This window comes from Cetorhinus maximus, chromosome 20 (assembly GCF_964194155.1).
Source record: "Cetorhinus maximus chromosome 20, sCetMax3.hap1.1, whole genome shotgun sequence".
In the NCBI taxonomy this organism is placed as follows: Eukaryota; Metazoa; Chordata; class Chondrichthyes; order Lamniformes; family Cetorhinidae; genus Cetorhinus; species Cetorhinus maximus.
In genome coordinates, this window is record NC_135898.1 from 94655485 (window position 1) to 94669437 (window position 13953).

At 42.9% G+C, this 13953-nt stretch overlaps 2 protein-coding genes across 2 annotated transcripts in view; both read left to right on the forward strand.

The window, feature by feature from the left end:
• The window catches only part of pdcd4b (programmed cell death 4b), a 386498-nt gene that overhangs the window by 254889 nt on the left and 117656 nt on the right, over window positions 1-13953 (forward strand). The gene's annotated exons all lie outside the window — the stretch shown is intronic.
• Window positions 1-13953, forward strand: part of rbm20 (RNA binding motif protein 20) — a 253594-nt gene that overhangs the window by 191542 nt on the left and 48099 nt on the right. The window contains exons 8-9 of the mRNA XM_078565173.1: window positions 4647-4726; window positions 11824-12457. Of these exons, the coding sequence (XP_078421299.1) occupies window positions 4647-4726; window positions 11824-12457 (714 nt within the window). The remainder of the gene's footprint in view (window positions 1-4646; window positions 4727-11823; window positions 12458-13953) is intronic.

The following is a 13953-nucleotide window of genomic DNA, read 5'->3' on the forward strand; positions in this document are numbered from 1 at the left end:
GAGCATCTCTGTGATAAATAGCAGCCCTGTCCTGTTCTGTCAGAGATGTGCCCCTCTAAATCTGCAGAAGTAAACAAACTATAAGCCAATATGGGGATGGAAAGAGGAGGGTAAGTGTGTGGACAAGTGCATATGGAGTATGGGTGGACTACTTCTAATAGTCTCCCTTAATTAGATGAGAGAAGGTGCATATCATCTCCTCCCCCAATTCATCAAGATGGTACATGTTGCTGCTCTATTGCTACAGATCAGTTCATTAGAATTTGAATTCGCTGCCATCTGGGGAGGAAGGAAATGCCCTTTCACTTGTGTTACACATCCACCTGTTAAATATTAAAAACAACAGTAGCACTATCCCCTGCAGGAGTCCCTGCCTGGATCATATTTTGCACTTGGGTCTAATCTGGGTTGTAGGGAGATCAGTCACGCTCACTCAGAGCTCACTCTGTCACTCACTTTATATACCCGCCCTCTTAAATCGAAACATAATCAGCAGAGCTAATATTTTCCGATGTGATTTACCCAGTTACAGCACCACCCTTCCGATTCACTCTCCACCATCACAATTACCAGAATAAATAAAGGCATCCTGTTGATTCCCCTTGGTTAAAGCGATTACTTAATTAATTTAACTACAAACCAAGCAGTTTGAGTGGTGTAAAGGGCAGGGTAACTCAACGATAGCGACGAAGCTATAGTGTTTCTCCCTGGTGGCAGATCACTTTTAAAATCTTGCTTTATGAATCAGTGTTTTGATAGAACTGCTCTGTGCAATTATATTGGAGCGAGCACATTGGTCTGATGTTACGTTTGAGCACTTTAGGAACATTGGAGCAGGAGTAGGACATTTGGCCTCTTGACCATTCAAGTAAATTGTGAACTGGATTTGAGGGGGCTACGGGAGTTGGGAGGGGGGAGGGGGGAGAGGGGGGAGGGGGGTAGTTGCTCGCCCTCCTGCTGTAGAAAGGTTGGCTGCGAGCGCAATCAGGTTGGCCAGCAGCTGTGCCATCCCTGCAGCGCCGGAAGCAGTAGTGGCCGCAGCTGGGACTACAAGTCGGTGCCCGGGAAGAAGTGTCACGGATGTCGGAATAAGACAAGTCAGTGCTTTTTGGGCATGGAAGAAACAGGACCCTGGGAGCAGGGGCGGGTTGGGGTGGTCAAGTTTTGGAGACCAAGCGGGGAGGCACAAAGGGGGGATAACATCTTAGGGGCGGTGCCCCCAATGCGCACAGGTCAGTCCTCCCAAAGGAGGTATCTGTTGTAGGTTCTTAGAACTATTTGTAAACGTACAGTAAAGGATACAAGCCAAGGAGCTGTCTCCATGCTGGTGCTGTTACAATCCAAGTTAATGTTAATACTGGACAAGTCAGATCCCAGAGTGAAACCTGGCTTAATAGATTCTAACTTTTATTTTTGTTAGAAAGTGTGGAGGTAAGTTACTGAACAAGTTTACAGGAGTCTGCTGATGAACTTTTAACACAAACACAAATAATAAAACATACATTAAACAAGGAAAATAAACTATATAACACCAGGCAAAAAGGATGGAAAGATCTCATTACAAACACAAGAAAATGATTTGAAAATTCACTCTTCCTTCACCCCAGCTATATTTTTACAGACACATACAAATTCGGAGAGATAAAACAATTTACCATATCTATCTTATACTCTAATATTCAGGGTAAGTATGCAGCACATGTGAACCAACTGAAGAACTGTGGTCAGACACACCACACTCCAAAGTAAATGACAGTTGCGACCAAAGCAGACTTTATGGATTTCTCAACAACACACGCTGATGCTTGTTACACTGTGAGGCAACCGGTCTCACTGAAACTCTGTCTTTCTCACACGGGTTTCCAAGTCCACATTTGAAGAACTTGCCCGGAATTCTCTGCCACATGTTGCTCTCACACAGATAGCTTCAACCAGGATTCACCTCTAGGGCTTCAATATCGCCTTCCAAGATTCCTTTCCCCTGGATCTCAGAGTATACTTAAGCTTCACCTTCCAAGCACAATTTCAGATCTTCAGTTGTGCCAAGCAGAACACCACTGCTCCAATAGGCCCACAGTAAGGAGTCACCAACTTTCGGCTGCCCCCTCAGATCTTCTCGGCTTCTCTCAAGCCCACTTTGCTTCAAGTCTGCTCCCCACAGCTCTTTCTTTAACTTGGAGCCTTTTTCTCTGCTACTGTCATTGACCATGACTCAATGGGGTCTATCTCTGATCCCTACCTTTGTCCCTTACCTGGGACTGTCTTCTGTCTCACTCCCTTGTTTGGGACCCCCTCCCTGTTGGCCTCCCTGTATCCTGCTCCCTGGGGCACCTTCTCTGCAATGGCGCTCCTCTTCAGGTCACCTGATCTGCAGTTTCACTTTCTTTTCTGCGCATGTGCGCAGGGCCGGTTCCAGGCCTGAAGATGTGAAAATAGGTGAATATCTGCAACCCTAACCTGGCCGGTGCACGTATAGAAATCCTGAGGCCTGCCGGAAACTGTAGTCCGCGAGCTCCAAGGTAAGTATCCGAGTTTTGCAACAATGCACGTGGCTCTGTTCAACACTAGACTGACCCTGGATGCGGTTAATGTGCTCTCCTACAACATTGTGTGGGTGGTACTATACTCAGTCCTACATTAACCCTATATGTGCCAGACCCTTATACTACAGTAACCCCACCACCACCTTCCTTCCCACCTTTTCACCAGGGCTGGTGGTCTGGCCTCCTTCATTCCACCTTCCACTGCCCATCATATTATGGCAGCAGGGGCAGAAAAAGGCCCTTATCTGGCCCTTAATTGTCCATTTTAGAGCCACAATAGCCTAAGGGCAGGTGGACTGGCTGATGCCTTACCTGCCCACCAGATTATGGGGGACAGCTCAGGGGTGGGCAGGAAGGTAGTGGGTTAGCCACCGGTCCTATTTTACCTGCCCCCAACATCTCAAACACGCCCACTGGGGAGGTTGTAAAACAAGCCCCCTCCCCATGGCTGATCTACTTCTTACCTTCATCTACCTGCCTGGGTTCCGTAATGTTTAATACCCTTACTTCATAACGGCTCAGTTTTGAAATTTTTGATTGATGCCCCCAGCCTCAACAGCCTCATTAGCTGAAATAAAGACAGAAAATGTTGGAAAATCTCAGCAGGTCTGGCAACATCTGTGGAGAGAGAAACGGAGTAAACTTATTGAGTCATACAGACTTGAAACATTAACCCTGTTTTTCTCTCTCCGCAGTAGCTGCCAGACCTGCTGAGATTTTCTAGCATTTTCTGGTTTTATTTCAGGTTTCCAGCATCTGCAGTATTTTGCTGTCAGCTTTATTACCTGGCCGGTTTGATGTTTATCTTGGCATGCTACTTGGCAGATATTTGAAAAGCCACAGAAATAAAACCTTTATTTGTTTGTGAAATAATGCGTCAACACTGGTTATCATCCTGTGGAGTGGGATGTTCATGTGGAACCCTGCCATATGTCAGCACTCCCCTACATCCCCTCTGCCCATTCCTGCACGCAATGGAATCCATAAGGGCAGTTATATATCGAAAAGATCATTTAAAATCAAGCTGTAAGCAGTAAGCTATCACTAACTCTCTAGTATTGGTGTTACTTTCCTTTTTAATGGCTCAGACATTTGCCAATGAGTGTGTGTGTGGGCAATCTCAGAATAACCTAGATTACTGATCTCATTGTACCACTTTCACATTGCCAAAAAGGTCACCTCAAATCCAACAGCCCATTAAACTCAGGCTACATTCTATAGATACCAGTGTAAACTTTACCCTTCCTGTTGAAAATGACATTGATTGTTCTATACTGCACTAATAATAGGTTTGATTTTCAAAGTTTAGACTTGGTGCAGTAGCAAATAAGAGACAGCAGCTTTGCAGTGAACATAAATGAGTACTATTTACTGATTTCTTTTTCAGTTTCCATTTATACAGCTCTGTGGAAGAAGGATAGCTTGACCTTGGTGCAGGTGCTTCAAGAATGATACCGGAGCTAAATTTTGAGGGCAGGTCCAATAGACGAGACTTGTTTTCCCTTGAGCAGTGGACATCTGAAATTCTCTCCCTCTATTCACTATCGATTAAAAATGTCAAAACCGAGATTGATTTTTTTTAATCATGCAAGGATATTAAGGGATTATAGAACCAAAGGCAGGTAAATGGAGTTAAGGAGTTAAGGTGCAAATCAACCATGATTTAACTGAACAGCAAAACAGACTTGAAGGGCTATTCCTATGCTCCTATCTTGTGGTTCTCTTGCAATAAACCTGTTGTCTGTTGGCTCCTTAGTGCTAGAATAGGTATACACGGACAATTATTAATGCTGGTGCTGATTAGCTTTTGGTACCAAACCATCCCTACTATAGTTATATGTTTGATGGCAACAGCCTGCAGTTTGCTGGACTTAAAAAAGCCATTGGTTAGCATTTCACATCTTTCAGGGGGAATAATTATTCCTTTAGCTTCCTTTAGAGCGAACATGCCATCAATACTAAAGAATACGATTGTGTAGAAACTGAGGAGAAAACTATAGCCTGATCACCCATTTTATCAGATATGGCTGTTAGGAAAATCGGAGTTTGATCCATAATAGAGAGACAGCATGTTTTAATTTGTATTCTTTGAACTCTCCTTAGAAACCAGGAAAGAATGTTGACTCAATCATCAATGATATTAATTCTCAAAAGGAGAGGGAGATGCACAGAGACTGGGACAGGTAATGTAATGTATTTATTAACATCTTAATACATCTTAATAGCTGCAGTTATTTTGACTGTTCAAATAGCTTGTTTAAAATGGAGTCTTGCTGGGAAATTAAATTCATATCAAAATAAAAATACACAGGGGTGATTTTCATTTGTGCGGTTAAAGGGAAGTCAATAGATGATATGATTACGCTGCCTGTCGATATCTTTGGTGAGAGGGTTGAACCATTGTGAAGGCTGAATTCAATTCCATTTGATTGGTGATCCCTGAGTGATGGCCCCGATTGGAATTTAGAAGGGAAATCTGGTGGCACCTTGGTAGAGTCCAACTTGAAGGGATGGTTAAAGGATCGAGAAAGGGGTGGAGGGGTGAGGGGATGGGGAGTAGGGCAAAGTATGTCTGAACCACCAGTGGGTGGCAAGATTTTTGAGGGGACAGAATGAGCATTTCACAAAAGCAGATTCTCTGCTCATTATCACATTGCTGTTTGTGGGATCTTGTTGTGCACAAATTGGCTGCTGCTTTCCTATATTACAACAGTGGCTTCAAGTGCTTCACTGGCTGTAAGTGCAGAACTTACTGAGATCATGAAGGCGCTACACAAATGGAAGTCTTTCTATTCTCTTTTCATTTCTTACTTCTGGCTGGATTTTCTGAGTGGCCTCCAGTGGTTCCTTTAGAGCCGCTGGTTAGGTCGGTCAACACCTCATACCAATGGACAGAACTGTGATGAGTAAACTACATAACTTCCAGTGGACTCAGTGTCGAATTTAGCCATTGGCTTATTGTGCGTTATGAGACAAAGAAACATAGAAACTAGGAGCAGGAGTAGGTCATTCGGCCCTTCGAGCCTGCTCCGCATTTCAATATGATCATGGCTGATCCTCTGTCTCAATGTCACACTCCCGTGCTCTCCCCAAACCCTTGATGCCTTTAGAGCCTAGAAATCTGTCTATTTCCTTCTTAAATATATTCAGTGACTTGGCCTCCACAGCTTCTGTGGTGGAGAATTCCACAGGTTCACCATCCTCTGAGTGAAGAAGGTTCACCTCATCTCAGTCCTAAATGACCTACCCCGTACCCTTAAACTGTGACCCCTTGTTCTAAACCCCCTCCAGCCAGAGGAAATATTATCCCTGCATCGTCTGTCCACCCCTGTCAGAGTTTTATATGTTTCAATGAGATCCTCTCTCTCATTCTTCTAAACTCCAGTGAATCCAGGCCTGGTCAGTCTAATTTCTCCTCATACGACAATCCTGCCATCCCAGAAATCAGTCTGGTGAATCTTTGCTGCACTCCCTCTATGGCAAGTGTATCCTTTCTTAGGTAAGGAGACCAAAACTGTACACAATACTCCAGGTGTGGTCTCATCAAGGCTCTGTACAGCTGCAGTAAGACATCCTTGCTCCTGTACTCAAGTCCTCTCGCAATGAAGGCCAACACACCATTTGCCTACTTAACTGCTTGCTACACCTATATGCTTGCTTTCAGTGATTGGTGTACAAGGACACCCAGGTCCCTTTGTATATCAACATTTCCCAATCTATCACCATTTAAATAATACTCTGCCATTCTGTTTTTCCTACTGAAGTGGATAACTTCACAATTATCCACATTATACTGCATCTGCCATGTATTTACCCACTCACTCAACCTGTCTAAATTGCCTTGAAGCCTCTTAACACTCTCCTCACTGCTTACATTCCCACCAAGTTTCATGTTGTCAGCAAATTTGGAAATATTACATTTGGTTCCCTCACCAGATCATTGATATATATTGTGAATAGCTGGGGCCCAAGCACTGATCTCTGCAGTACCCCACTAGTCACTGCCTGCCTCGCCAAAAAAGACCCATTTATTCCTACTCTCTGTTTCCTGTCACTAACCAATTCTCAATCCATGCCAATGTATTACCCCCAATCCCATGTGCTTTACTTTTACACACTGACCCCTTATGTGGATCTTTACCAGAAGCTTTATGAAAATTCAAATACACCACATCCACTGGTTCTCCCTTATCTATTCTGCTAGTTACATCCTCAAAAAAACTCCAATAGGTTTGTCAAACATGATTTCCCTTTCATAAATCCATGCTGACTTTGTCTAATCCCGCTGATATTTTCTAAGTGTCCTGTTATCACATTCTTTATAATGGACTCTAGCATTTTCCCTACTATTGATGTTAGGCTAACCGGTCTATAATTCCCTGTTCTCTCCCTCTTTCCTTTTTTTAAATAGTGAGGTTACATTTGCCACCCTCAAATCTGCCGGGACTGTTCCAGAATCTACAGAATTTTGGAAGATGACAACCAAAGCATCCATTATTTCCATCACCACCTTCTTTAGTACCCAGGGATATAGATTATCAGGCCCTGGGGATTTATTGGCTTTCAGTCCCATTAATTTCTCCAGCACTATTTTTTTAGTAATACTAATTTCCTTCAATTCCACCTTCTCACTAGACCCTCAATTCCTTAACATTTCTGGGAAGTTATTTGTGTCTTCCCCCATGAAGCCAGAACTAAAGTAGTTGTTTAATTGCTCTGCTATTTCCTTATTCTGTATTATAAATTCTCCTGTTTTGGACTGTAAGGGACCTACATTTGTCTTCACCAATTGTTATGATGTGGCAGATGATGTGTGCCAGGCGGACTAAATCCACAAGGGAAACTTAGTCCGCTATCACAATGGTTTTGTAATTTATATTTATTATGAGATGTGTGCACTAAATTCAGAAGTAATATGTCCACCAAGACCTTTAGAAATTTTAAAAATTAAATTAAATTTTTATTAACAAAATAAAAGGTTTCAAGAAAACACATAAGACCACGATTACCTACTAATATAATAGCCCCTAAAATAAAAACTCCTAAAATTCCAAATTAACATGACCTCCAGCTACACCCCCTTTAAGGCAACGGTCCAAAATAGATGTTAGATTTAAAACAGAACCAGCAAGTTAACACAATACCCACTTGACAGTGGAATTCCAAATAGCTTTTCCCCAACTTTACTTTCATTACATAGCAGGCTCATGCACACATGGCTGGAGGCTTCATTAAGTCTATTTCATACACTCCTGTTAGATATTACAGGGCCTCCTCTCACATTTGTCTTTCATTCTCCTTTATATAAGTTTCTCTCTTTTTAATGTGTAAATTCTATTGTTCCATATGCCTTTGACACTGTATTTTTCTCATAATATAAAAACTTTCATGTTGCATGTTTCATGTAACCTGTGGGAAAAATAAACACACATCTTAGCCCTATTTATCTGGTTAGCTGTAAACAGATTAAGATCCCTTTGAAATCCAACAATCCCTTCACACCTTACATGTTAAGCCAGCATCCATGTTTACTCATTAGCATGTCAAGCACCTAGCTTCTTTTGATGATTTAAAGCTTGCAGTCTAAATGTAATTAAATCACCTAGACAGACCCAACTATACTTATCCCCATAAACCTACTTCACAATAAACCAGAAAAATATTATGAAAATTATTATACTTTCATCACACCAATCTTTATCTTTTAACATACTTATAGAAGCTTTTATAGTCCTCTTTTATGTTCTGTGCAAGTTTACTCTCATACTCTATTTTTCCCCTCTTAATCAACCTTTGCTGAATTCTAAACTGCTCCCAATCTTGAGGCTTACTACTTCTATTAGCAACTTTATATGACTTCTCTTTGGACCTATTACTATCCTTAATTTCTTTTGTTAGCCATGGTTGGGCCACTTTTCCTGCTGTGTTTTTGCACCAGAAAGCAATGTATAACTGTTGCAATGCACATATTCGTTCCTTAAATATTAGCCATTGCCAATAGAGCATCATGCATTTTAATGAAGTTCCCCAATCTGTCTTAGCAACTCATGCCTCATACCTTCACAGTTTCCTTTGTTAAGATTTAGGACCCTGGTTTCAAATCAGACTACTTCTCTTTCCATCCAAATGAAGAATTCTATCATGTTATGGTCAATGTTCCATCAAGGACTTGCACAACAAGACTATTAATTAACCCCTTCTCATTGCACAATGCCAAATCTGGGATAGCCTGTTCCCTAGTTGGCTCCTCGAAATACTGGTCTAAAAAACCATCTCATACACACTCCAGGAATTCATCTGTCATAGTATTATTACTAATTTGGTTTGCCCAGTCTATATGTAGATTAAAGACACCCATGATTACTATGTTACAAGCATCTCTAATTTCCTGTTTAATGTCGTCCCCTACCTTATCACTACTGTTTTGAGGCCTATAGACAACTCCCACTAATGTTTTCCACCCCTTGTTGCTTCTTAGCTCCACCCAGACTGACTCTACATCTAGATTTTCTGAGCCAATATCCTCTCTCACTATCGCACTGATTTCATCCTCAACTAACAACGCCACCCCACCTCCTTTTCCTTGTTGCCTGTCCTTCCTGAATATTGGGTACCCTTGGATATTCAGTTCCCAGCCTTGGTCACCCTGCAACCATGTCTCCGTAATTGCAATCATATCGTACCTATTTATATCTATTTGTGTTGTTAATTCGTCTACCTTATTGCAAATGCTCCATGCATTCAGATACAGTACCTTTAGACTTAACTTTTTAACATTTTATACATTTTTTTTGTACTATGGCCTTATTTGCTGCTAGCCCTAGTTTCCTCTGCCTTCCACTTTTGCTTTCTACTTTTCTATCTTTGATTCCTATCTTTGTTCCCCTCTCTTGTGTCTCCCCTCTCAGGTTCCCATCCCCCTGCCAATCTAGTTTAAACCCTCCCCACAGCATTAGGAAATATCCCTGCGAGGATATTGGTCCCGGTCCTGCTAGGGTGCAACCCATCCAGATTGTACAGGTCCCATCGTCCCCAGAATCGGTCCCAATGCCTCAGGAATCTAAATCCCTCCCTCTTACACCATCTCTCTAGCCAAGCATTCATCTGGTCTATTCTCCTATTCCCAGTCTCACTAGCACATGGCATTGGGAATAATCCTGAGATTGCTACCTTTGAGGTCCTGCTTTTTAATTTGTTTCCTGGCTCTCTATATTCTGCTTTCAGGGCCTCATCCCTCTTTTTACCTATGTCGTTGGTACTGATATGGACCACGACCTCTGGCTGTTCACTGTCCCATTTCAGAATGTTCTGCAGCCACTCAGTGACATCCTTGACCCTGGCACCAGGGAAGCAACATATCATCCTGGAGTCATGTCTGCGGCCACAAAAACATCTATCTGTTCCCCTTACGATAGAACCTCCTGTCGCTATTGCTCTCCCACTCTTTCCCCCACCCCCCACTTTGTGCAGCTGAGCCACTCGCGGTGCCGTGGACTTGGCTTTTGCTGCATTTCTCCTGAGAAACCAACTCCCCCAGCAGTATCCAAAACAGAAAATCTATTGGAGAGCAAGATGAACCCAGGGGACTCCTGCACTACCTGCCTAATGCTTTTATTCTGTCTGGCGGTCACCCATTCCCTTTCTGCCTGTGCATTCTTGATCTGCGGCGTGACCACCTCACTGTACATGCTATCCATGAAGATCTGATCTTTGCAGATGCTCCACTGTGACTTCAGCTGCAGCTCCAGCTCCGAAATGTGGATTTTGAGCTGCTGCAGCTGGAGACACTTCCTGCACACATGGTCACCCTGGACACTGTAAGTGTCCCTGACTTCCCACATCGAACAGGAGGAACATTCCACTTGGCTGAGCTGCCCTGCCATGACCTAATCTTAAATTACTCCCTTTACTTTTACTTCCTCTAGTTTAGAGAATATTAAGGACGGAAGAAATAATCACTAGGTCCTACTTAACAAGGATTCTTGCTGAGGAAAGGTAGAAAATGAAAGGATCACTCCTTCCTCTTCAGCGAACTCCCTCTCTCACCAAACTCCAATTGAAGCACTCTAATGCAGCACTCCAGTGCAGACAAAAGCAGTTCTGTAGATGGCTTGCTTTCATGCTTTTATCTGAAAGCATCCCCTGTCCCCAGAAAAGCCTGATTTTTAATAAAACGTTATCTGGTGCATTTTTCAAAATTTGGGAAAATACTTTTTATATACTAGTCAATATTTATGGTGATGCTGAGGCCAAGTCTTCAAGCGTAATGAGGTCAGAGGGTGAGGGATGATTGGACCAGGTCGTGCAAAGGGTTGTCCAGTTCATATTTTGAAGTCCTTTTGCCCCTAACTTTATATATTTGATGTTATATCATTATTTATACTTAAATAGGAAAACTTACAAGCAATTTGGAATTGCCAAAAAGCAATACTGGTTAAAACTCAGTGTTTCTCTGCAGTACAGGTGTATAACCAGGAGATGCAAAATTGAGAGACTGTATCACCACTGGTGAGAGAGTATATATTTATAACCTGATAAGTTTACACAGGCAGTTTTCATTATAAATGTGGACAAAGGCAAGTTAAATAACTTGCATTTTGTAGCATTTTCCACATTCTCGAGACACCCCAAAGTGCTACACAGTCAGTGAGATAGTCACTGTTGTAATGCAGGCAAATGTGGCAGCCGAGTTGTACAAACAAGCACCACAAACAGCAATGAGATAAATGATTAGATTGATTGCTTTTTATAGTAATGGTTAAAGGGTAAACATTGGCCTGGACACTAGGAGAACGCCCCTACTCTTCTTCAAGCAGTTCCATGGGATCTTTTATGTTTACTTGAGAAGACTCCATTTAATTCAGAAGATGGCACCTCTGACAGTGCAGGATCCAGAATCACATTGAACAATCAGCCTGGAGTTAGTCCTCAAATCACTGCAGAGGAATCCCACACAGTGCGATTCCTATAACCGATGCCACTGTTGAATTGTTTCTAAGGTCTCTCTGAATGAGAATATTGAATCAGTGCCAACATGGGATAAACCCTAGGCAATTTCCTGTTATGGACCTGAAAACAATAGAAACTAGATTGAGAATGACCAAATTCATTTCATGGAGCTCCCCTACTAACTATGATCCTTCAATACTGCACCAGTCATTCCCATTTGAAAGTAATTGTGATGTTCAGAAAATCATACTGAAGGTCAAGTACTGAGTACTTTCACTGACATCTTGTTACTGAGTATTGTTTTATACAATCAGACCATTTCTTGTTACAGATTGGAAAGACCCAGGTCCCGCAGTCCCCTTGCTCGGTCTTTCAGCCCTAGGATGGAATCTCATAGCCCAAGCTTGACTTCCTGTGGTTCTTCCCAGCGTTCCTCACTGAGCCCCAGGAGGAGCAATCTGAGCCCGATGGCAATCAGCAGGGGAGAGCGGAATAATGGAATGGAAAGAAAAGGGTCACAGGACTATCATTCTTATAAAAGAAGAGAGGAGGAAAAAGATGAATCCTATGACAGAAAACAATATTTAAAATCAAGTGGACGATCTAGCCCAAAGACATTGGAGGACAGAGGAGATGGATACCAAGGACATAAAGATAAATATGCAAAATCCAGCCTGCAAAACCTAATTCCATCCCAGTCCAAGTACAAGCTCCGAAATGAAGAGGATTATAAGAAAGAACAAAAGCTTAAATCAATGAAGAGTCAACATTCATCGCAGACTAAAGGGAAAGATAGTGAGGTCCATCAGCGATCAGGACGGAGAAGAACTTCAGGCAGCCAAGATCAGACTGAGGACAAGGGACAATCTGACAGTCTGTCACCTCCAACTCAGACAGACAGGATCCACACAGCTCTTGAAGAGGCTGAAACGAGTGAGCAGAAAGATGGAACATCTGATAGTGAGGTGAGAATGAAATGTCATGGCCATTGTCCAATGCAAGGAATCAATTCTGTCATTGTCACCAACCACTGTTCTTGTAAAGTCCCATTTTGAGTAGAGTTTGCATCAGAGTTTTTAAACAAAGAACTTGCATTGATACAGCGCCTTTCATAACCCCGGGATGTCACCTCGTGCTTTACAACCCATTAAGTCCTTTACTGTCTTGTCAGCTATTGCTCAATAAAACTCTTTCAATGCAGTAGTCACAACAAGTTTCACTGCAAAAGGTATCTGACTTATTTTACTTTTATTTCATAGCGACATGTATGATCTTGGATGATCCTCTGAGATAAGTTACATGGTGTTAGACAGTAAGGGCTGGATTTAGCTTTCCTGACCCATTAGGGAAGGGGGGTGGTGTGTTGGTAAGGCAGGGAGAACTCAGGAGCCAGGTCACTGAACAATTTGCCAACCAGAATCCAGCCTGAGCCTTGGCTTCGGGTCGGGATGGGTACAGATCAGTGAATATCCCAGGGCAGAGTACATCTGCTCTGGAGGGAGAGGGGAAGTCGATCGGGTGGTGGGGGGAAGCAGAGCTGGGGATGGGGAAGGACAGTCAATTCCAGAAGGGAGAAAGGGGGTTGATCAGGGATGGTGGAAAAGGGGTTGACTGGGAGAGAAGGTGGGGAGGTTCAATTGGAAATGGGCCAAGGGGTTTCTATCCCAGTGAAACAGCAAGGGGAGTCAATAGGTTGGGGGGAAGGGTTGGAGGGGAGGCATGGCGATCCCAGGGAGGCTGATCCCAGGAGAAAGGTCAGGGGGTATTATAAACCTGGGGATTTGGGAAATTGGAATCCTGGGAAGAGGATCCTTGGGAAAGGATTGGGGCTTGGAGAGGGAGGCCAGTGGCCTGGGGTTGCGGGGAACAAAATTCCTGGGAGCTGGGGGATTGAGAGGCCTGGAATGGTGATGGCAGGAGGTCAGAGACCTAGGTGGGAGGGAAGCCGAGGTCGGAAACCTTATGGTCAGGGGTGAGGGTGTGCAACAACAATAACAACAACTGATATTTATATTGCTCCTTTAACGTGATAAAACGTCCCCAAGTGGTTCACAGGAGCATTATCACATAAAATTTGTTACGTCCGGTCCCAGGCGAGGTCCCTAATTTGTTAAATTCCCAGTCGAGATCCCCAATTTGTTCTGACTGGGATGGGATCCCAATTTTTTCATGATCCCAAGCAAGGAGGAATGAGCCAGACCCTCTCTTTGTTCAACCCCCTCAGTTGGTCACAACAAGGTTAGTTTCAAAGATGTTTTCCCCATGGATGCCTTTTCCCAGATCAAATGTGTTTGTTTTTAATAAGGAGCCAATTTAACTCAGCTTTCTTGAGTCAAAGAAAGAGTAAGTTTATTAGTTACTAAAAACCTGAAGAAAAATAATAAAATGATGCGACACACAGATCAGAAATGAGAAGTTAAGAGTCCAAATTAAAGTTTAAAGATATACAAATCAGTCCTTG